The sequence below is a fragment of the Sipha flava genome, unplaced genomic scaffold (genome assembly GCF_003268045.1).
Source record: "Sipha flava isolate LNK unplaced genomic scaffold, YSA_version1 2_pilon_pilon, whole genome shotgun sequence".
NCBI lineage: Eukaryota > Metazoa > Arthropoda > Insecta > Hemiptera > Aphididae > Sipha > Sipha flava.
The window spans coordinates 2,147,609-2,171,544 of NW_020272972.1; the positions used below are offsets into that span (position 1 = coordinate 2,147,609).

A 23,936-nucleotide genomic window follows, 5' to 3' on the forward strand; every position below is an offset into this window, starting at 1 on the left:
AGTAAACCTAGTGCAACTGTTTTCTAGATAGATACACTTGGTGGATCAATGCACAGTACTTCTCGTGTCCACCTGAATATGTTATAGTTATATTTATAAATAAACAATGAACAAGTTATAACAATTATCATAAACGCGAAAAACATTTGGATCCCAATCACGCAATCGCGATTACTTGGCTAAATATTTATATAATTAATTGAACATATTTTACGCTGAGACTAGCCAGTGGTAAATATTATATATGAGGCACCACAGTTGCCAGCCGGGATCAACCGTAACCGAACAGGCCCTGCTCAAGAGATAAGCGACATAAGTCTTCGCCTAAGGCGGCATTTAATATTTTTAAACTATGGATAATTTTTAAAAAAATATTAAATTTACTAATATCTACTCATATCAAATTATGTGTAGTAAAAAATAAGACTCAAAAAAACTGTTTTGTTTTATTTACTCGTAAATTAGAAGTGGTTTATTTGTACAAATGTATTAATCTAATAAATAGTTAATTTTACATAAATAAATATAATCATATACAGTAATATAATATATTACTCAGAAGTAAGTCTATTTTAATATTGTTTATGTAAAAACAATATTTGATATATTTACATGCAAGGGGCGGTAAAACTTAAGTTTGCTCATAGGCGGACATTTGGTTGAATTTTGGGGGGGGGGGGGTATAATAATTCAATGTAAAATAATCCGCGGGGCTTCGCTCCCATACCTCCTTTGAGTGCACAAGTAAGACTTATTACTATTGAAAATATAGATATGTTTAAATTGTGTTAAAAAAAACACTAAATAACATATATTTAAAAATAATTAATATTTTATTTTAATGATAAATATTTATTTGTATCAGCAAATATATTCAAAATATCATCGCTTTTTATATTTTTCGATTTAATATTTTCAATATATAGTATTGAAAGATCGCTGAACATTAGCCAAATTTTTATTTTTTTCATTGAAACTTCTTTTGTAAGTAGCCGAACCAATTGGTATTGTTAATGCTATTGTAAATACTTATTTTTAATTATTTCTTATTTTACGATTTTCAAAAAAGTAAACAGATAATTATAAAAACGACGAATAAAAATTCTAACAAAGATTCGATTTTGGGGGGCTATTACAATATTTGGGGGGGGGGGGCTAAGCCCAGGGCTCGGCAAATGCATATTTTTCTTGGTTCATCCTAGAATATCCAAAGTAAGAAACAAATATGTTTCTCACTACTCGGATATCATACACAAAATTTAATTTTGCTATATTTTTCATATTTACGGGTTTCATTGCTATTTTGCTAATTTTGGGTTTATAGCAGGGGCGCCATTTGGGGGGGAACAGGGTATACTTTGGCTCCCCTATTTATTTCTGTGTCTAATTGGCCTGGATTAAAATTTACAATGTGCCGACGGCGCACAGGCCTGTGGTCTTATGCGTAAACATTAAAATATATTGTAAAAATAAAATATAATATTATTATGTAGGTAAATACATAATATTAATTATTTTTAGTTTTTTATTAGATCATAGCTTGCACTATGCGTCTATGCATGATCATTGATCAAAGCTATTTCCAACTTTTCAGATTATGTTTTTATCATTGCCCGTTGGTACGTATAAATGCGGTATAATAAAATATAGTATAAATATAGATTATATAAAAGTATAATAGATGTTATTACAGACGGTTATACGTTTTAACAATAATAATATTATCTAACTACGTCTGTCGACTGATTACCAGAAAAAACATTCTTAAGATAGCTCAAAAATGAAATGTAAGGTTATATTGATTCTAATAAATTGAAGTTTTCATATTATGTTAACGTAATTTACGTAAAAATGTTTAGTGTTGTCATTAAATTTAGTTATCGACTATTTATTTAATTATTTTAATTTTGCCATGAATTTCCAAAACAAAAAAAATAGAAAATGTGAAGCTGCTCGTTTACGTGACGAAAACAAAAAAAAATGATTGTACATCATCCAAATCTTACAGTATAGAACAAATGTTTACAAAAAAAACGCAGTCAACAATTACAGTAAGTAAATTTTCAAATTTCAATGCAAAAATATGTTTTTACTAGCTGGTAATTACAACCAAATAACAATTATTAAAGCAGATAAATTATTAATGAATAATTTGAATTCGTTAAAATATAACCTTCAAGAGTTAAGCCCCATACAAGTGACTTACACACAAACGATATCTGTATTTACTATTTTTTTTTTTTTTTTTAAAGTGGCCTGCTTAAATTTTGGCACCCCTATTATAAAATTCAAATGACGCCACTGGTTTATAGTGATATTCTCGGGTATATTTTCACATAATGTAGGAAATAATCATATTTTGTTGATAATAATTGTATTTACTTGATTACGTTTTTAAAAATATTTCAATTATTAGAAATAAATAGACTTCATCAAATATTATACTATGTTTTCATTGACAATTTGATGTATTATTTCATTGACAATTTGATGTATTAATAGTTAGTGATGTCATTGTTATTCCCTTATTATATCATTGCATTAGATTATCAAACATTTTAATAATCTAGGATAATTTCCAAGGTAAATATATAAGATAATTAATAAGTACATTTTTACAAATTAATTAATTTACCATTTTTGTTAACATTTTATAATTCAATCAGTACAGACTGTGTCTAATGAGCCTAACAATTTGTAAAATTACATTTTTTCAAGTTAAATGCATGTTTTTTGATTTTTCGTGTTCTTTATAGCGCATATTTTAGAATTTTTAAGTGCATATTTAAGAGCTAAAAAGTAATATTTTTAGTGCTACAACTTTGGAACATAAGCGGAAATTTGATGAAATTTGTGGGGGGCCTGAGCATTATTTACTTATTATACCTATAGATACCACTGTGCGTAATTATTTATTTCAACAAGGCAATTTACGAAGTTAGACAATTTGATATTTTTAATCAACAATTTAAACAAAAAAACAATTAGGTGCCTTATCTTAAACATTTTTGGAGTAGGTATTTTAAACAGAAATTATTAATTAATTAAATTAAACAACCTATACGGGTATTATTACATATTATTAATATTACATTAATTTCGATCGTTCCAAGTCATGACAAGAAGTTTGTAAAATCTTACAAATTTGATTTAATTTTTATCATATAATATTTTTTTTTTTAATTCAGTTATTAGAAATGTATTATAAAGTTATAATAATTATTGTATTTTTAGTCACTTACAAATTTTTAGGGCTTAGTCCCCTCAAGCCCCCCCCGCCCAATTTCCGCCTATGCTTTCGAGCCCTGGTAATAACATAACTATGTTATAACAATTAAACATCGTAGAATTGGACTGGCAATAAAAAAAAAAAATCATTATTACCTTTGGACAGTGGTGGTCGTAGACAATGACAATCAAATAAACCAAACAATAATTTTTGGTTTGTATTCATTTTCAATCAACCGCTGAAACTCGAAATGACGACCGCGAACGCGTTTCATTTCGGCACAATATGCCTATATTTATTTTATATAGTAAACGAAACCGTAAGCGCGAGACGTTTGATTTGGCACCACTGGCCCGCACTCCACTCCGATCATCAGGTCGCGTTATCAATACAGAGTATATGAACATTTATTTTTGTGTTATCACCGCGATAGCTGCGTACACTATAGTTGTTGGTCTTATCTCCTCGTTGTGCACCCCTTTCGTTGGATGTTTCGCCCGCACAACGTGATTCGCGCCGTTGCAGTCTGTTTACCGTCGTCCGCTTATCATATCGTTATGCGAACGACAACTGATTCGGTGATACCGACTGGCTTTCGACACTGACCAGATTTATTTTCCAACGGCGATTACTCGAATTTGGACGATCTCAGTGCGCGTGACCGACCGAATGCGCTGAACGGCCCGACACAACTATGCACACGCGACCGTTGATCAGACCTGCGGATCACGAGAGACGACTTACTAACGAACAACAGGTGATACAATTATGGCATCAACCGTATTGCGAACGCTGCTGGTACTGTTGACCGCCATTGGCTTGTTGTGTAGTTCCCATGATCAAGACCGTGCAAAGGTTTGTTCTACATTATGTGTGTAATCGCATTGGCTATTTTGACACAAAATCCTTAGATAGTGTGCATTAGTGTTTTGGTTTTTGTTTTCAGGAAGTCAGCAGTTTGGCCAAAGTCAGTCTATTACAGTATGAAGGTATCATATTCTTGTCTACATTGGATGGCTCATTTATCGCCGTAGACCAAAGAACTGGAAAAACTTTATGGAATTTTCTTGATGGTACATAATCAATTTAATATTTATACAATAATCGCTACAATTGAAATAAAAACACTGATATTTTTTTTCTGAAATAGATCCTCCGGTCAAAGTACCATCTAATATAAAAGATGCTCTTACGTGAGTATTTTTTTTCTTTTGATCTAATGTATAGAATTAAGTATATACTTTACTCTTTTTACAGACCACTATTTGTGCCCGATCCCAGAGATGGTTCCCTTTATTTAATACATAATAAAGATAAAGTAGGAGTTAAGAAACTGGATGTTACTATTCCTCAGTTAGTTGCTAACTCTCCATGTAGAAGTTCAGATGGAATTTTATTTTCTGGTATCTATTTTATTGCCTATCATTATATAAATAAACTAATTTTTAATTATTTGTATTGTTAGGCAAGAAAATTGATAGTTGGTATTTTATTGATTGGAATACTGGAGAGAAACATCCGTTCATGAATTTCGAAAATAAAGGAGAAATATGTACAGCAATTGCTTCAAAATCCATCTTATTAAGTAAATCTGGTATGTGTTAACATTAAATATTATAATTATATTTATTTTATGTATGTAATTCATTTAAATTGTTTGAATATTTATTAGAATATAGTGTCATGATGGTTGACAGTTTAAATAATGACCAACGCCAATGGAATGTAACATTTTTTAGTTACAACTCTAAAACCATGACAGAAGAACAAATTTATAATCATGGTATTAAGATTTTTAATATTGGTTGAAATTGAAATATTGTCATTATAATATTATCTGATATTGTTTATTTTAGGTATGAAATATTTTGCTGGTAGTTCATCTGGTAATTTTGCAGTTTTTCTTAATCCAAAAGAAAAGTTTAATGAATCTCCAATAAACTACCATAACTTACTTTGGGAAAGAGAATTTGATTCACCAATTGTTGGGGTTTATCAACATGATGGCGAGAGTCTTCTATCATTACCATTGACTAATATTGCTAAAGATTCTATTAAACACTTGATCTCTAACATTGCATTAACATCAAAGGATCCAAATTCTGTTAGTTATTTGTAAGTAAATTATACATTATTAAAGTAACAAAAACATTTAAATTTTATTATTATACTTTAAAATTCATTATTACCATTAATAACTTAACTTGTTCATTAAAATGGTACTTGTATGGATATTAAAAATTACCAAAAAGTTATAAATCTTCAATATCATTATAGCAATATTCACAATAAAATAGGTTATATCAAGAGGTAATAAAAATAATAATTATAATCAGAGGAATTAAAAAAGTACTATTACACTAATTATTGATGGTTTATAATTTTAAAAAAACCATTTAAATACTTATTTTGTTACAAGATCAAAACCAGAAGAAAAAATATTTTCTAGCTTAATAGTTTTCACTTCATAGTGCAGTGTTGTACACTTCACCAAGTGTACAAAATACTAAATACCCTATAAATCATCCAATTTTAGAATTATACTCCATGCTACGATAAAATGTATTTGATGTGCTCAATAAGTCAACTGATGTTGAAGAATAATCAGCTAACATTTACATTCTCTCATGGCACAAGGTCTAGTACAGTGGTGGCCAAACTTTTTTTTCCTTGGGTCATAAAAAACAACTTTTTTTTTATCGCGGGCCATAAAAAAATGCTTTCTAAATTTTTTTTTATGTAAATGCAAAATATTACAGTTATACAAATAAGTGCTGTAATATAGAAGACTTTCGCAGGCCAGATATTAAATGATGACGGGCCGGAGTTGGCCTGCGGGCCGTAGTTTGGTCACCACTGGTCTAGTACATTATAACAAATTAACTATAGTATAGATGTTTCAAGTGTGTGTCCTATTTTTTTAATTTGGTTTTATGGTTTTTGTTAAATATTGTTAATAATATTTAATTATTCAATATTTAAAATTTTTAAATATATATTTATATTTGTATTTTTTTACAGCCATACACTTTATATTGGTCATCATATTAATACAGGCTTATATGCTATACCAGCCATTGCGGACACGGGTGAAGTTAATCCATTAGTAGATAGAGGATTAATTGTTCTCTTGGATAAAACTTCATTTTCAGTATTACCATACTATAGTGGTAATGATTACAATGTAGAGCCTGAAAATGTTGAAAACCACACTATCTTATTGGGTAATACAAATAAAAAATTATTCTGTTTTTCCAAGTGTTTCTTACATTATAAATCATTCAGGACATTACCAGCTGAATCAAGAATTAAATACTGGTATACCGAGAATAACAGGAAATACTGATTCAATAATTTACTATCACAACATGAGTGGATATAACTACAGTAATAAACAAACAAGTACAATATCAACTCAGACACCTCAGTATTTAGACACCTGGTTTATTGTCCAAATGCTTGGAGATGATGCTGGAATTAAACTATTTATGATAATGATAACATTATTAATGAGTTTAATGTTCTGGTATCTCCGAAAAGAAGTAAGCCAAAATTTAGTCAAGTTCTGTTTTATTTGTTTTTGTAATAATCATGTCTTGTTTCAAGATGAAAGGTTTAAAGAATAAATCAAATAACAGTTACAATAGCTCTCAGGGAAGTTCAAGAGGTTCAAATAATTCTAATATTAGTTTATCACAAACAGTTGAAGAATTATCTGATGGTAGTTTTTCAATTGGCAAGATAATGTTCCGTACTGATGAAATTTTAGGAAAAGGATGTGAAGGAACATTTGTGTTTAAGTAATTCATTTAATTTATACTTTATAAATTGAATTTTAATAATTTATTTTTACCATTTCAATAGAGGAGAATTTGAACGTAGGCCTGTGGCTGTTAAAAGATTATTACCCGAATGCTTTATTGCTGGAGAAAGAGAAGTTCATATTCTTCGAGAATCTGATTACCATCCAAATGTGGTTCGTTACTACTGTACTGAACAAGATAAACAATTTCGATATATTGCACTTGAACTATGTGCTGCAACTCTTCAAGTCAGTTGATGCTTAATATTTTTATCAAAAATTAATTTGATATTAATTAATTAAAAAATATTTTAAATATTTTATAGGATTATGTAGAAAAAAGAGAATTGAGAAATGAAATTAGCCCAAGGGAAATTTTATCCCATTCAATTAAAGGTCTGCAGCACCTTCATTCACTCGGAATAGGTAATAAAATTGATTATGTTTAAAAATAATATTTATAAATCTATTATACATTTTATTTTATAAATAATCTTGTTTTGGTGCACAATTTCCTCAAAAAATGATTAATGTAGTTTATTATTTTGGTGTAACTAAATTCATATTACATAATTATGATTTATATACAAATATTTGTTGAATTATACAAAATAAACTAATATTAAATGGAAAAGTATCCAAATTCAAGTTGCATGGGTTAAACTACATTGTATTGAATTTCACAGTTATTAAATATATTAATTTATTTAATTTATTAGTTCACAGGGATATTAAACCCCATAACGTCTTATTGTCAATACCAACACGTGGAAGTGGTAGTTATAGTAGTGTCCGAGCACTAATAAGTGATTTTGGTTTATGTAAAAAGTTACAGGGTGGAAAAATATCATTTTCTAAACGATCAGGTGTTACTGGAACTGATGGTTGGATAGCACCTGAAGTGTTTGCCAATAACGCATCTATTGTAAGAATATACATTATTTAATCTATTGATCAAATTATCGCTTTTTATGCATAATTATTTTTCTATGTAGACTAAATCAATTGACATTTTCTCGATGGGCTGTTTATTTTACTATGTCCTCAGCGAAGGAGAACATCCATTTGGTGAATCATTGTGGCGCCAAGCTAAAATATTAGACAATCGTCAAGCACCTTGGTAAAAACTAAAAAAAAAATAATTATTAAATATAACATATATATGTAAACTAAAATGTAAATGTATGTAGTCTTGATGCATTAAATGGAAATGAAATTTGGAAACGTTTGATATTTGTGATGATTAGTCGAAATCCAGAAGATAGACCTACTGCTTCAGCTGTTCGATATTATCCAGCATTTTGGGATAGTTCTACATTACTATCCTTCCTTCAGGTGTTTATTTTTTATAAATATATTCGCTTGTTGAAAAATTCCATCTATCAAAATTTTTAGGATGTTAGTGATCGTGTTGAAAAAGAAAACGCTACGAGTTCGGTAATGCTAGAACTAGAAAAAGGAGGAGAAGGAGTTATTGGAAAAGAAGGCTGGCATGATCAAATTGATCAAGAAATAACTTCAGAATTAAGGAAGTACCGAACATATAGATCCAACAGTATTAGGGACCTATTAAGAGCTTTTCGAAATAAAGTTAGTTATATGAAATAATGATTTATAAAGATAAGATAAAAGTTTATTTTTATTTAAATTTGATGATTTACCATTAAATTATTAATTTTTTTTTTTTTTTAGAAACATCATTTTCGAGAATTATCAGAAGATACTCAAAAGTTATTAGGCGATATTCCAGATACATTCTTAGAATATTGGACTTCAAAATTTCCATTATTAGTTTATCACACTTGGACATCTATGTATTGTTTATCAGATGAAATCACATTTGTGAAATACTTTACAAGATGTTATAAATTTCCTCGTACAGAATTTACTAATGTACCTGCCTGGATATATGAAGAACAACCATCCGCATTTAGTAGTTTACATAAAGTACCAAAGCGACCAAATACTGGGATGAGTTGGCGACACAAAAAACGTGGAAAGACTATAGAAACTTCAGAACATTAATTTTTTCACATTAAAATAAAGGTAAAAATAAAATTATTCAAGCCTGAATATATTTTAATACATACTTAATATATTTAAAATAATATATAATTAAAAAGATTAAATTAAAATTTATTTTAAAACTACACCATAAAATAAGTCTAACATTTTACATTTTTGAGTTCTTTCATAACCATGTTTTTTTATGAGATCAGCACCTTTTTCTGCAATCATCGCTACAACAGCATTTGTATTTCCACTTGGCATAGATGGCATTATTGATGCATCAATCACATACAATTTATTTAATTTATGAACTCTTAAAAAAAAAAAATTAAATTAATATTAATTAAATTAAAATAATTGAACAAGAATACGTTTATACATACTTCAATGAATGGTCTACTACACTTTGTTCATTAATATCTCCCATTTTACATGTCCCAACAGGATGATAAGATGTCAACGTTATATGCCTTACGTAACACTCCCAATAAAGTTTTGATCCAAAGTTGTAATTTTTACAGCCAGGAATATGTTTTGTGTTAAATGTTGCATCAAATTTTGATAATGCTTTTGTTTCTACAAATTTTTTCACTAGCTTCATTCCTTGAATTAATGAATCAACATCTTTTGATTTTTGTAAATAGTTTGGTTGAATAACAATATCATAATTCTTATTTAACTTAACATAACCACGGCTTTGGGGATGCAATAACACAGGTGCTAATGTAATGACTTGCTTTCCTACAAGTGATTGAAAGTATTCATTCCATAACTAAAATTATATAAAAAAATTCAATATAGTATTTGCTGTTTATTTTATTTAAAAAAAATGTATTATCTTTGCATACTTCATTCTTTAAATTCACATGATTAAAATATGCAGCACCTGCATCAGACGATGCACCAAAGGGTAAAAGCATTAATTGTAAATCTGGGGATGATACATTATTATTGTTTTTATCTAATTGTAACAAACCAACTACTTCACATCCTGGATGTGTCCATACACCTAATAATGTTTACCATAAATTAATACTATAAAAAAAAACTCATTAGTTTTATCTTACCAGTGCCTTTATAAAAATATCTATAAACATTTATTGGTGATATAAAATCTTTAAAAGATAGTCCTAGTGATTTTCCTATAGTTATCATGTCTAATCCTGTAATAATGTGATCTTGTAAATTTTCTCCCACTGCTAAATCAGCAATCACAGGGATCTATTAATATAAATAATAATTAACACTTATTAAAAAAAATCAAAATTTCAATTACCTGTAATGATCTAAGTTGGTTTGCTGGTCCTACACCACTTAATATAAGTATTTTTGGTGTATTCAATGCTCCTGCTGAAATGACAACTGATTTTAATGCATAAACATTAAATATTTTATTGAATTTACTATATTCCACACCATTTGCTTCATAATTATTTTTAAACAACACCTACTTTAAGAAAATAATATTTAAGAAATAACAGTGTAATATTACTGATTAAATACAAAACAAAATTTTAAATTAAGTTTATCTTCATAATTACCTTTGAAACGTATGCATTTGTAAGGACAGTTAAGTTTTTTTTCTTCTTTGATTTTAAATATAGATGTTCAGCACTTAATCTAGTACCTGCTCTTATTGCGACTGGTGTCAATGAAAAACTACCACTGTTTTGTCTAGAAATTTGAAAATTATCGGTGTTCATACTTAATGAAGTATTATAGCCCAACTCATTAGCTGCTTCAAGTATGGCTGCTGCAATTGGTGTCACGTGTGTTGGTTGATGACTGAAGAATTTTTTTTTATTGGGTGATCCTGGTTGTATATTATTTTATTTTTAATGGTTTTATATATTTATTTTATAAACTTTTATGTTATGGATATTTTTCATTTGTACACATTTGTTTGTATAAAATCAAAACTCTTATTGATAAGTTACTTGTCAACTTTAATGTTATATATTTTTTTAACATAAATATACCTACTATTACATGTACCAGTCTTTTCATACTTATTGAAGTAATAAAGAACATCCTCTCTGGACCAATCTTGACCAGATTGCCACGATAAATAATCAGTAGGAATATATCCTCTAAAATGAATATTGAAATTGATGCGACTACTGCCTCCCAAAACTTTTCCTGAGGGCCAGTGACTAGACTTGAGAAACCAAAAATAATTAACAATTTTTTAATTTTTTAATTGAACAAAAAAACATTAATCGATGGATGGAAAGATTTTAAATTAAATTTTATAAATACAACTTATAGGTATTCTATACATTATTTTTCATAGCAAGACATGCATTGAACTGTGGCTCCGTTCGATGTTGCCAATCGATTGGTGACTTTTGAAGCATTGATGTAGCAAGTGGTATGTCATGAAATACTGATACTTTGGGTCCAGCTTCAATTAATAAAACGGTATGGGCTTTGTTTTCTGCTAAACGTGAAGCTACAGCAATACCTGCTGTTCCGCCTCCAACTAAAAATATATATAAGTTATGCATATTCTTAGTACAATAGTGCAAATACAGTATTTGCTGCATTGTGAATTAAATCTATATAGGAAATTGAATAGAAAATCATCATTGAATAGAAAAGAAGAAAAAACATCACATTTGTAAAAAAAAAAATCTAAGTTAATTTTCCTTGGCAGTATTAATTTCTCCGCTCTGTATAAGCCTAAAAAAAACCATAAGGGATTGAACTTAACCGTTATCATTGCTTTCCATATTCTCACTATAAATAATTATATAAAAGTATAAAATTAATATAAATTAAGAAAAATATTTCAATAATAGCCAAAAGTCTTGTTCAAACAGTTTAAGTGATGAAGCCCCTAACATACTACTAGTAATCGAATGTAACTGGACAAGGTTTTGATTACCGAAATTAATTTAACTGTGATAGTTTGAGCAGTGGTTCCAAACTTTTTTATTCTACGTACCCTTGCAGATAAACAATATACGTAATGACTAGAGCTCGGATGTTTATGACTTAGCATATTTTTTTCGTGCAACCAGAATTATAACCTAATATGATATAAATTCGAGTCATGAAATCTTGATTACAAATATGCAAACTTATTTTGCATATTTGAAATTTTTGAGCATATAAATGCATATACTTATCGATTGTTTCTAGTTTAAATAGCATACATTTTATAAAGTATAAGTATAATAATAAAAACTGTCCATTTTATTATAAATTATCAATCATTACCGTTAATTGTGTTATTTTCAGTCTACAAAAACTTCTTGTTGGATCGTCGAAGGTCCTTCAAGTTTGAAAATATCAGCAAAATTATTATTGTACAGTGTAATACTGATACTTAAAGTGCTTAACCTATGTAAAATTTAACTTTAATAGATCGAAAACTAATCAATACGTTTTTTCATATTTATAAGCTGTGTTTTTTGTAATACAGTATTTTAAATACAAATTCAAAAGAGTAAATACATTGAATTAATGTTAACTATATTTTTGCATATATTTGATGAAAAAATAGGTATATTTAATATATTTTATGGCATATAATAGCATATTTTGACATTTTATAATGCATATTTTTATGAAATTTTGGTCACTAACATCCGAGTTCTAGTAATGACTAGGTATTATTTCTTTCAATTATTATAATAATTTGTAAACTTTGTGCTTACTCCCTAACACAGCAATATATACACGTCCCGCAGGTTGAAAGAAACTGACCCAGAGTGAAGTCTATAGTTACTTCACTGTTATAAAATATAGATTATAATGCATTATAGTGCATTTTTACTCAAATATAAAAAACAAAAAAATGTTGATTTCAGTACACAAATGTTGAATATTATTATGAATGAACGTATCACAAAAATTTAAAAAAATTAGGTTTCTTATTTTCATACTTAAATTTAATATAGTTCGTTCGTTTAAGTATATCTCAAAAATAATAAACTTTCAAAAAATAAAATAAATAAAATAGTAAATGATTAATACTCGTAAATAAAATCGTGATTGAATACGAACAAATAAAAAATGAATTATATATACATATAAAATATAAATATAAATAATTAAAAAATAAATTCTTTATATTCAGTCGCGATTTTATGAACTGTATATATCTGATGATATATTTTTAATTCGAAATCAGTCATACAATAGAAATAATACTCCAAGCTAAGCATTTATTTATTTATTTTTATATATAAACTATTTATTTATAGATTAAAAACATTCAATTACATTTATGATTTAAAATTGGTAAAATTGTAAATACTTTCGTAAAATCTTATAATTTTTTTTTCGTAGCCATTTTAAAACGGAATTTGATAAAGTATTTTCGTTAGTATATATTTTAGCAAAATTGCAATATTTGAATATAACTTTGATATGTTCGATTAGATAATATAAAGAGTCGTAACAATAAATCGCAATCATAATATATATCTTTTGATTAATAGCAGTGGCGTATTCATGGGGAGGTTTGGGGATCTGAACCTCCCCATGAGCTTGAGATGGTAAATTAACTTTTACATGAAACACGGTTTTTTCTTTAACATTTTTATATTATAGAATTTTAACTAGGAAATCATATTAATAGTTTGTATAAACATTATAAACGTATTATAAACACGCTGAACACACACACACACACAAGTCATAATATTATGATCATATTTAGATACTTTACTACTACTTTGATCATTTTTGCTTGGGAAAATATTATTTAGGTTTTCTACAACGGTTGATTCTAAATCGGTCGTCTGGTCCCAATAACAGACATAAAGCGATAAATAGTCTATATTCAAAGTTTATTTTGGGTATACCTATTGCATTCGCGGCTCGTCGATCATTTAATAAAAGCACCTTATTGTGTAAAACTAATAATCGTTGCCCGTTGGTGTCTCACTGTTTTACTTACTACTCGTTTATTCGTTTATATTTGATATTTATATTCCATTAAATTTGTTTTATTTTAATTTCACATCATTATAAGACGCCTAAACTTTCCATTATGGTAAGATATTTTTAAAATTTAATTTTTAGTATACCTAAGTGATTGGACAGTAAATATTCTAATATCTAATATTTATGTTCCTATATTAGTTCCTAGTTCCTAAATTATTATTATTATTATTATTATTTTATTTATTGTTATAGGCAAATTCTCTAACAAATAAGCAGATTAGAAAAATTAATTATTTTTTTTTTACCCGAGTCAAAAAAACTTATGTTAACTAGACTTAAAAATACCAAGATCAATACAAATAGTAGTCAAAATAATAGTGATAAGATTAAATATACATAAATTTGCTGAACCCACCTCCCCATAAAAAGTTCCTGACCACGCCACTGATTAATAGTAATTAATAGTTTTTTAAAATGTAAAAATAATCGGAATAATAATAATTTATTTTAAAATATTAATTAATCAAGAGATTAACAGCTGTGCTTTTCATACGTACAATTTGCCGCCATAGTAGCTATTTGATATTTTAATTACTCGAGATTTGTATTTAATTTTATATACCTATATAAAAGATTACAGTTAAAATATTAAAATAATTTTCTTTTTTGTTGGATAAAATTAATTTTGCCAATTAAAACTTGTTTGTGTGTACTTATTTACCGGATTTTTTTTTTTTTTTTTTAAGAAAAGTCGAAAGGTCGAGTCATATGTTGTTTTTATGTTCTAACCTATGAAGCGATAAAAAAGAAAAAAATAGGAAAAAAGTAAATATTTAATGCGTAGATGTGTGAATAATATTTTTTAAGATCCTATATCTGCCAAGTGCAGGTTATAAATCATTGCATAACGTCCCTTGTAGAATCCATTTAAGTAGTGAATCTTCTACGCCTCACATACAAAATTAACAAATCGATAAGATACATACTATAGATACATTATATTTTGTTATGAATTACAATTGTTTTTGAAAAAATAAAACCATATGAAAATTATGGGACTTTCGGGACTGAAACATATTCAATAAAATATTAGCAGAATAAGACAATTATTTAATCCTCTATAGAGGTAATAATCATAATAATAAAATATATATATATATTATATACCTATAATATAACAAAGTAGATGAACACAACCGAGAACCCTGTTAATGTTTTTGCTGAAGCCCTCTAAAATTGTAAAACCCACACTGACGTTGCCCACATAAATATATAATCTACAGAAAAGAAAATATACACACAAAGAAAAATAATTAATACCATGTTATATAACACAGCGGTTCCCAAACTTTTACGACCATAGAACCCTTAAGAAATAGTTTGTTTTTCGTTGAACTCCATTATCTCCAACTACAATTTAACCCCTATTTTTCAATTATTTATTGAAAAACCAATACTTCAAAAAATGTTTTAAAAATAATTTGTGGTTATTGTTTAAGTAGGAAAATTACTGCTCTACTACTCTACTCACGTACATCTTGTGAAACCTTAGGTTCCGCGGAATACACTTTGGGAATCACTAATATAACATATGTTAATAATATATTATAACATGAGGACGAAAGTTAAAATATATACTTGATGGAAAAAAATTATGTTAAATACTGATTTTTCTTTTAAAGATCATGTTAGAAAAGGATTCACGTGAAAAAAAAAGAACAACTTCTATGGAAATTTGACAAATAGCTACAGCCGCGTTATTGCACAATAAAGATCTAAGACTCAAAATTGTTATTTATTTAGAGCAAAGCAAAAATTAATTGATTTCACTACCTATAGCATTTATTTTATTTTTATTTTTTATTACAATAATATATCAGCTCAAATAATGAATTACTCAGCTCACAGTCGAATTTATTTTAGTAAATACACGTTTCCTATCAATGTACGAAATTGTTGTATAGAATTCGTCAGGTATTTCAAAGATAAAATGAATGCAAAATTTGTGGCATGTAGATCGGGTGGGCAAAGTGGGCTCACGGCTAAAAAGGGGCCTCAACATTTTTTTAACTATTCGTAATAAAAGCATTACATATTGAAAATATTATATAATATTTTTATTTGAATATTTTATTTTATTTGAATAGTTATTTTATAATTTATGGTTTAATTACAAACAAGTAACGTTATTTTATTATTGGAACTCAATTTTTTTTTATATATATATAAGCAACCCATTTTAGTTAATGTCCACGAACATTCTTTTTCTTTTTATGCTACTGTATAGAATGTAGAAGTGCTGATAACATTGTAACATAGCAAAATTATTATCCAATATAGAATTAATCCTAAACTATGAGTAGTTTAAATAAAGTCTAAAAATTTAATTCAACAATTATAAACTTGAAAAAAATAATTGATGAAAACAAGATGGATAAATTAATTTTACATACTGTACAGCAGATACAATACAATTGAAATTAATCTATTGAATCCGCTACCCCTACATGTAACAATTAGGTAACGGAGGAAAAATATTTTGGACAACTATGCAAGAAAAAGTCCCCAGAAATGTTCATTATAGTGCAATCGAAAAGATGATACATCCAAATACAATGGGCGCATCCCTCCTTTTTATATAAAAAGTAACCATGCTTCAGGCCATTTAGAACCGGGGTCACCAACCAATCAATCTTTCTATGAATATGAGTCGATGATAACGAATATTAATTAAAATAATATCAATTGATCTTAACCGCCGTTCATAACTTTATCTTCAATTTGGACTGTTTTATTGTACTCTCCGTCGTGGTCTTCCAAATAGTTTATTAATATAATTTATCAGTTGTAACTCGATCATCGGATTAGTAGTATGCAACGCGTCTCCGTACATTTAAACAAATTTATGTAGTTTTAATTTTAATTTTTTTACAAATAAAAAATATGATGTACCTAAATGGGCGTTACAATTTTTTTTTTATAAAATTGTAAATGTTTATTTATTATACAGAGATACTCTTTCAATTTTCAAACGTGAAAACTTAGAAAGGCATTAATAAACAAAACATGCTAACAAAATTCTAGTTTATAACAAGGGTAGCTAAAAATAATGAAAAAACTGAACAATGAGTAGTCGGCTTTTAAAAATTAAAATTAATTTGGATAAAATGTAATTATTGTTTCATTCAAAGTAGAGAAGAAAATTAATTTCATGAATTTAGATTTACAAATAAAAGAAACAAATTATAAATATGTAATCAGATGCTCAAGCGTTTTTTTTAGTAAATTGGCAAATTAGGAAAATAAATTACAGAGTAGTGATCTCTAATACTGACTTTAAAATAATTAAGACACTATAGATATAGTTTTAAATTTTTATACCCAATTTAAATTAAATTAATTTTCCGGGGCTATTAAGATTAAAGTAAATGTAATTGGAAATAACTTGATTTAGATAAAATTATTTTAGAACTGGAAATATTAACATAACAAAATGATTCAATATTTATGGTTACTTCAGAATTTTATAAGCATGCATGTCTTCCAAAATATTCAAATCTAAACTGAAATTGTTATTTTCAAAAACTATAAAAATCACATTCTGCGTGACGAATATATTCTAAAACCACTTAGCCATAAGCTATGTCTTATATAAATTATAAATCTATAACTAGATGCTGTTTATTATAATACTGCTGTAAGTATGAGTTTTTAGATAGTACAGGGCTGAAGGTATACAACCACCACAATCTCTTTTGTCATCTTTTGTACTGAACGATTATGATTTCGATTATAATACTACAATGTATTAGTACTTAAAAGCTGACTTGGACACAGCCGTCAACCGTAATTTACAACTCATGATATACATATCTCCCAAAACAATAGATTGTTAACTTGTTTCGATGACGACGTCAAATTCAAAGGCTATTGTGGGGTTAAGCTTCCCTCCTCTTTTTTAAATATGTCATGTCACAATCGTATAAGTTTATGACAAATTTGATTCCGTAGAAAATACTAGATAAACTGAAAAAAAACCGGAATAAGACTGTTATAGCCGTTTTTTAGCAATGTAGGGACATTTAAAAACAAAAGTACAATTATTATTTCACATTACTTAAAAAAATTCAAATTGTAACAAATATTTGGAATTCGAAACGATACTTTTAGATCTATCTCTTTGTTCAAAAAATGTATCAACGACAATATTTTACCAAGGAAATATAATAATAAATTATCTTGTAGCAGCCTGTCACTGTACGTCAATAACTTATTGATCAAATGTATCGCTAAAGAAGTAATCGATATAAATATATAAATACAAATAGCATTTAAATTTTGAATTGAACATTATTCAATATTATTTTTAAATTATAATTTATTATTTAAGCCTGGCGATCAAATATTTAGTATAGATGTGTTAAAACGTAAAGACGTAAATTATATTTTTCAAAGTCTTCGTTGGTGGGAGGCCTTGGACTCGTGGTCCCACGTGCTCTTAGTGTAAAGATGACATTGGACTTTGTAAATTAACCAACATAGTTGTACATATATATATCTTTAATTTTGCATTATCACGGTATAATTTAATACTAATAACACATAGGTATGTTACGTATACTACGATGAACTTGAAATGTCATCGTTAATGGTCAATTCGCCATTTCATTCCAAACACTTATTTAAGAATGTACGAATTTCTAAAGCCGCCTAAGCCAAATCTTTTCGAGAAAGAAGCAGCACGCATTCCCAAGTGCGCACGATCACGCGCGAGTATGAACGTTCTCGTTCAGCATGGGGGGAGGGCAGTGGCATCGAACTATAGAACTCCACTCGAAGTGAACATTCGTAGCAAGAATACTGAACAGTCGTGGCTCCAGAGATATGCTATGGCTAGAGTCATGCATGGGGGGGGGGCATATTTTTGAGGATTAACATAAAATAGAAAATATATAATTACAATTTTTCTTGTATGACTGTACAACTATAATACATATTAATTCGTTCATAAAAATCACGAAAATCCGCAGTCTACCACTGCATGTCACAGGACGACAGAGGCAGCTCCAGAACCTTGGTAAAGGGGGGGAGGGGAAGTTATAATTTTACAAAATCTCATAACAAAAAGAAAACAACAATTTTTACAACACAAATTCAAGTCGTCTATTTTTAAAATTGGCAAAAATATCAATAATATGAACTATTTGATCCAGAATATCTACTTTATGATATAAATTAATTAGACATAATGCTGATAGTCTATCTTCAGTCATCATTGAACGAAGCCAGGTTTTTAGTCTCCGAAGTGTGAAGAAACTACTTTCAACCGTCATACCTCATGGCTCTATATACTCGTACTAGTGCGTGTCGTATGATAGTACATATCATATGCATTTTTTGTTAACAATATATATTTTTTTATAAATGCGGTACGGGCTTGGGGGCCCTAGGTCTCCCCTGGAGCCACCCCTGTAAGGCGATAAGAATCCAGAACTTGTACGGTAATCGTATAAACGATTTTCGTTATTCTTGTACGTTTTTTCCTCGAAAATAGTCCGGTACAAGTACTCGTTATATTTTATCTCGACAGTCGGCACATTGCACAGATGTGTAAACTTCTTTTTAATTTGACGATTTTATTTTATTTTTTTGACGGTTAAAATATTATTTTTCTCAAGGGCGACATATTTTAATTTGCCCCCAGGCAGCACTTGTCCAGTGGCGGTTCTTGAGAAATCACATGGGAGGGGTCGAAAACATTTTGCATATACTTACAATTTGCATACATATCCCATTTATTTTTCCCTATTGCTTGATACATGAGAAGTAATTTTAAGTTCTATAAACTTTATACCAAAATGGCATAACACAAAAATATAGGAATCAATAAAAAAATAAAATAAAAATTAATTTTTTATTCAAACTTCATTAACAGTCAAACTTCTATAAGAGCAAACATTTTTGTAAACAGTAAACAGTTTTGACAAAAAATTATCGACAAAACGTTTGGTAAACTGATCGTTCATATTTTTAGTTTTTACACGACTCAAAGAAGGGGCGGTCCACCAACGCTCCCTCCCCGGGTACAACCACCACTGTACTTGTCATGAGCCCCCGCCGATGTGTGAATCAATTCTCAACGGTTTTTAGATTGGACTGCAGTTGTGCGACGACCGTAAACGACGGTTAAAACCATAATATTTTTTAACGCGTGCGAGAACTGTAACACGGCTCACAAGCGGGACGTTTCAAGTATAAAATAGTCTACATCAGCGGTTCTCAAACTTTTTTTTCTCGCGTACCACTTGAGTATATTATCAATCAGTCACGTACCATTAATGATTAAAAATAGAACCATACAAACTTCACATAGTAAAATACATTTATTTTAAACAAAAAGGCAGTAAAATACTAAAATAAAATTATTATTTATTTATTAATAAACAAATTTATTAGTGTTTTTAAATTAATATATGAATTAAATATTGAATTTTTAATTTCCGTTCTACTACTACCTGGCCTTTCGCGTACCACCATGTAGTCTTCAGGCACGGATCTAGAACTCAAATTGGGGAGGGTCATTTTTTCGAAAGTACAAAAAGATAATACATAATTACAAAAAAATAAAAGTAAATTTTTAATTCAAATTAGAACTTTATGAATATATGAAATTTTCAATTTTTAAAATTGAACAACAAAGTTTAATCTTCTTTATTTTATTTTTCCAAATTTAGAAATAATATTATCAACATTTATGCGTATATTCTTGTAAATATTGAACAAAGCGTTCCTTTCCCATGTTTAAACGAAGCCATGAAAGCTACATGAAAGCTTAAACTTTAAAACGCCCGAGAGTAGAGAATGATCGCATGTATAGTATTTTTTAACAAGTTATTAGAACCTAAATTAGCGATCAGCTTTACTATAGCAAGTATATAGTACAATATTATATAAACATACGGGTAACGAATTGGGAGTAACCGAATTGGTTCCCGTTTGAAAACGGTATTCTATTAGATACAGCCGAATTGGTTCCCTTTTTATAGAGGTTAGGCGAGCCAGAGCATCGAGAGCAAAAAACAAAATTTTAAAAACTATATGTATGACATATAGACACAATTATTATATCGATAAAACAGAGTATGGAAATATAATAGATATAATATAGATTACTAGATAATAACAAATTACTAGCAAACAGGAAAGAAATAACAAATATTTGGAAAATTGTATGACTGAGTACATTAATGAGAAGATTACGAGAATTTAATATTTAAAGAAAATTAGCTTCAAATTTGCAAATCACTGGTTTTAAAATGTATTTATTATATTTTATTGTTTTTATTTCGTACACCTGAGTGATGACTAGTTGACTTCCAAATCAACGATTTAAATTTGTATATTTTTATCATTTTTTTTTTTTTTAACATGCTTTAACGCATATTAACCAAGCCTACTTTAAAGTTGACAGTCCTAAGCCTGTAAAATTGAGAAGGGAAATGTGCGTAGTTAAACGGAAACCAATTCGGCTATAGCTAATAAAATACCTTTTTCAGACGAGAACCAATTTGGCACGTAGGGTTGGAGCTCGGGAACCAATTCGGTACCAGCCAACGGATTGACAGTAATCTTATCTAAGATAAGTCATCTTAGATAAGTTATCTTTCCGTCGAAGGTCAAGCACTCAAAAATTTCCGCATATTTACTATTATGTTTATATTTATTCGCCAACAATATTATAGTCTATCAGTCAGTTTATACTCACCAGTGGCGTACATACGGGGAAGGTTTCCAAGTTCAAACCTCCCCCCAGGGCCAAAAAAAAAAAAATTGTTTTATTTTTGATGACGTGTAATATATTCGTAGTTTCATTATTACGCTTTGAACATAAAATATACAACTATACAAATATTATGATAATTAAATAATTTTATTGATAGGTGTTTGAAAAGTTTTGTTAACTATGCTGTTTTTATATTCCAATAGCTATTAATTTACTTTAATGTAAAAGTAAACTGTAAATTGGTAAAAAAGTTGTATAAAATAATAACTGTTTATAGCAGTTATTTATCTTATTTATCTGTACAACGAAAAAAAAAAGGTAATGATTATGTTAACCCCCCCCCCTAGAGCAACATCGAATGTACGCCACTGATACTCACTGTTAATATTCTTAGAAGTTGGATGGAAATTATGATTTTATGAACAAGTGGTGATCTAGTTTAAATGTACATGAATAAAATACGATGTTGTATAACATTTTTATTGCAAGAAAAAATCTAATCGAAAAAAAAAAAAATGAAAAACGCATCTTAAGCATATTTTAATTTTTAAATAAACACGAAGGATCTAATCTTGATGTTTTTCTGGGGAGGGGGAGTCATGACCCCCATGACCCTCCGCCTGGTAGTGTCTCACGTACCATTAGTGGTACGCGTACCACAGTTTGAGAACCGCTGGTCTACATGCGTGTCGAGAAGCGCGCCTGAACACACAACACAGACGTTCGGGGTACTCGGAAACCGTCGCACAACGTTCTTTTGCCGACGGTTCGGCGGGATTCTCGAAACAACGGTCCAGGGAACGCGCGGGGCGAGAGATATTTACCGACGATGTGATCGAAATACCGGTGGTTTTCGACGCGCTGCTGCTGTTCCGCCGGCAAGTACTCGTCCATGAACACGTTTAGGGAATACTCGGTGTACACGTAGAACGCGAAAACGTTGGCCAGCGCGGCGTAGAGCACGTACATCAGCTGCGAGCACGCGCACATGGTCCCGCCGAGGGTCACGTCCGACCCGAACGCGCGGTGCCCGGGAAACGTTCTGGACCGGAGCGAGTGCGGGACGTTTGGTGCGCGGGACACGGGGACGGCGCGACGGGCATGGCGACCCGACCGGGATTGACTGTCCGGCCGGCCGCCCGGTGCGAGTGGCGCCCGTGAAAAAACCTAACCGTTCACGGCAGCGTTGTACGGGTGCGAGGTTTATAGATAATAGACAATATTATCAATAAGGTTTGTAGATAATAGGTGATATTATCTGTAAACCTTGGTACGGGTGTACGTGCGATTAATGCGTTTTGCGTTGTCCGTTACGTAATCTCTTATCTGACGTTTATCGACGAATACCGTCCGTGTGCGAGACCCGGAGGTCACGCGCCATCTGGCGGACACATAACAAGGAAATAAACGCTACGATCACGACGTAGAGAAGGTGACACCGTTAGTACCGCGGAATAGATTTAATCTATTCTGTGTTTGTACTGCAATGTACATATATATATATATATATATATAGTATACCTATAATATTATTTTTTAATTACATATAAAATAGTCTTGTCACAGTGTTTGATACCGAACTCCTCTGAAACATCTCGACCGACTTTCATGACATTTTCTGTGTATATTTGGTAGGCCTGAGGATATCTCCTACACTATTTTTCAAACCTATAGGGGTTTAGGGCGGCCCACCCCAAACATATACATTAAATACTTATAACATAGGTAGAGTCGTTAATCTAAAATCCATGGAAACTGCAAATTGTAAATATCACACATTATTACATTATTTATTTAAAATTTAGATACTAATAGTATCAGATAATGATTTAAAACAAAACTACTAATTGTATGAGGAGAAACACATATATGTTAATTCGTCCAGGATGCCAATGACTCTACTGCCAGTAGAGTCTGACTCCACTGTATGATACATAAACACATTTTATTTAAAATGTCAAGTGATAATAATAAAATATTTTGCTTCCTTTTAATATTATTTCAACTCCAACAAAACTATACATCATAAGTTACAAAAAATAAATACAAAAAATATTATTCAAGATTGTTTATTAATATACATAATAAATTGTGGTATAAAAATCTACCAGTATATAAATATAATAAAATTGTTATTTTCAGTTTATATTATAAACCTACTGCCATAATATACAAATGTTTAGATTCTAAATATTATTTAATCATTAAATAACATC

General features: G+C 29.3%; 2 protein-coding genes across 3 annotated transcripts; one reads left to right on the top strand and one right to left on the bottom strand.

Annotated features, from left to right (window-relative positions):
- The first annotated feature begins 1,953 nt into the window (after positions 1–1,953).
- On the top strand, positions 1,954–10,725 carry LOC112686114 (serine/threonine-protein kinase/endoribonuclease ire-1). Its single transcript, XM_025558251.1, has 19 exons — positions 1,954–2,051; positions 3,663–4,084; positions 4,176–4,302; positions 4,380–4,422; positions 4,487–4,632; positions 4,695–4,823; positions 4,902–5,012; positions 5,086–5,344; positions 6,251–6,453; positions 6,515–6,771; positions 6,836–7,029; positions 7,094–7,280; positions 7,358–7,457; positions 7,751–7,956; positions 8,027–8,151; positions 8,222–8,366; positions 8,427–8,621; positions 8,724–9,077; positions 10,646–10,725. The coding sequence occupies exons 2-18, from the start codon at positions 3,998–4,000 to the stop codon at positions 9,054–9,056; spliced, it is 2,847 nt and encodes a 948-aa protein (XP_025414036.1). The 5' UTR covers positions 1,954–2,051; positions 3,663–3,997; the 3' UTR covers positions 9,057–9,077; positions 10,646–10,725.
- On the bottom strand, positions 9,166–22,918 carry LOC112686115 (uncharacterized GMC-type oxidoreductase Mb1310-like). Of its 2 annotated transcripts, none has more exons than XM_025558252.1 (9): positions 22,545–22,918; positions 11,321–11,523; positions 11,025–11,199; positions 10,583–10,854; positions 10,318–10,488; positions 10,109–10,262; positions 9,890–10,050; positions 9,425–9,813; positions 9,166–9,354 (listed from the first exon to the last, which is right to left on the bottom strand). In XM_025558252.1, the coding sequence occupies exons 1-9, from the start codon at positions 22,708–22,710 to the stop codon at positions 9,168–9,170; spliced, it is 1,878 nt and encodes a 625-aa protein (XP_025414037.1). In that variant the 5' UTR covers positions 22,711–22,918; the 3' UTR covers positions 9,166–9,167. The 2 variants fall into 2 exon arrangements, with proteins under 2 accessions (XP_025414037.1, XP_025414038.1); XM_025558253.1 differs by having other exon boundaries at positions 22,565–22,654.
- Positions 22,919–23,936: the final 1,018 nt, after the last annotated feature.

What these genes read in the sequence shown, in the direction of transcription:
- LOC112686114 (XM_025558251.1), top strand. Translation starts at nt 3,998, where the DNA reads ATGGCATCAACCGTATTGCGAACGCTGCTGGTACTGTTGACCGCCATT. An exon ending in GAAGGAACATTTGTGTTTAA is followed by an intron (nt 7,030 to 7,093) that starts GTAATTCATTTA and finishes CCATTTCAATAG; the next exon opens with AGGAGAATTTGAACGTAGGC. An exon ending in CCTTCATTCACTCGGAATAG is followed by an intron (nt 7,458 to 7,750) that starts GTAATAAAATTG and finishes TTAATTTATTAG; the next exon opens with TTCACAGGGATATTAAACCC.
- LOC112686115 (XM_025558252.1), bottom strand. Translation starts at nt 22,710, where the DNA reads ATGTGCGCGTGCTCGCAGCTGATGTACGTGCTCTACGCCGCGCTGGCC. An exon ending in AAAGACTGGTACATGTAATA is followed by an intron (nt 10,855 to 11,024) that starts GTAGGTATATTT and finishes ATATACAACCAG; the next exon opens with GATCACCCAATAAAAAAAAA. An exon ending in ACCAACTTAGATCATTACAG is followed by an intron (nt 10,263 to 10,317) that starts GTAATTGAAATT and finishes TTATATTAATAG; the next exon opens with ATCCCTGTGATTGCTGATTT.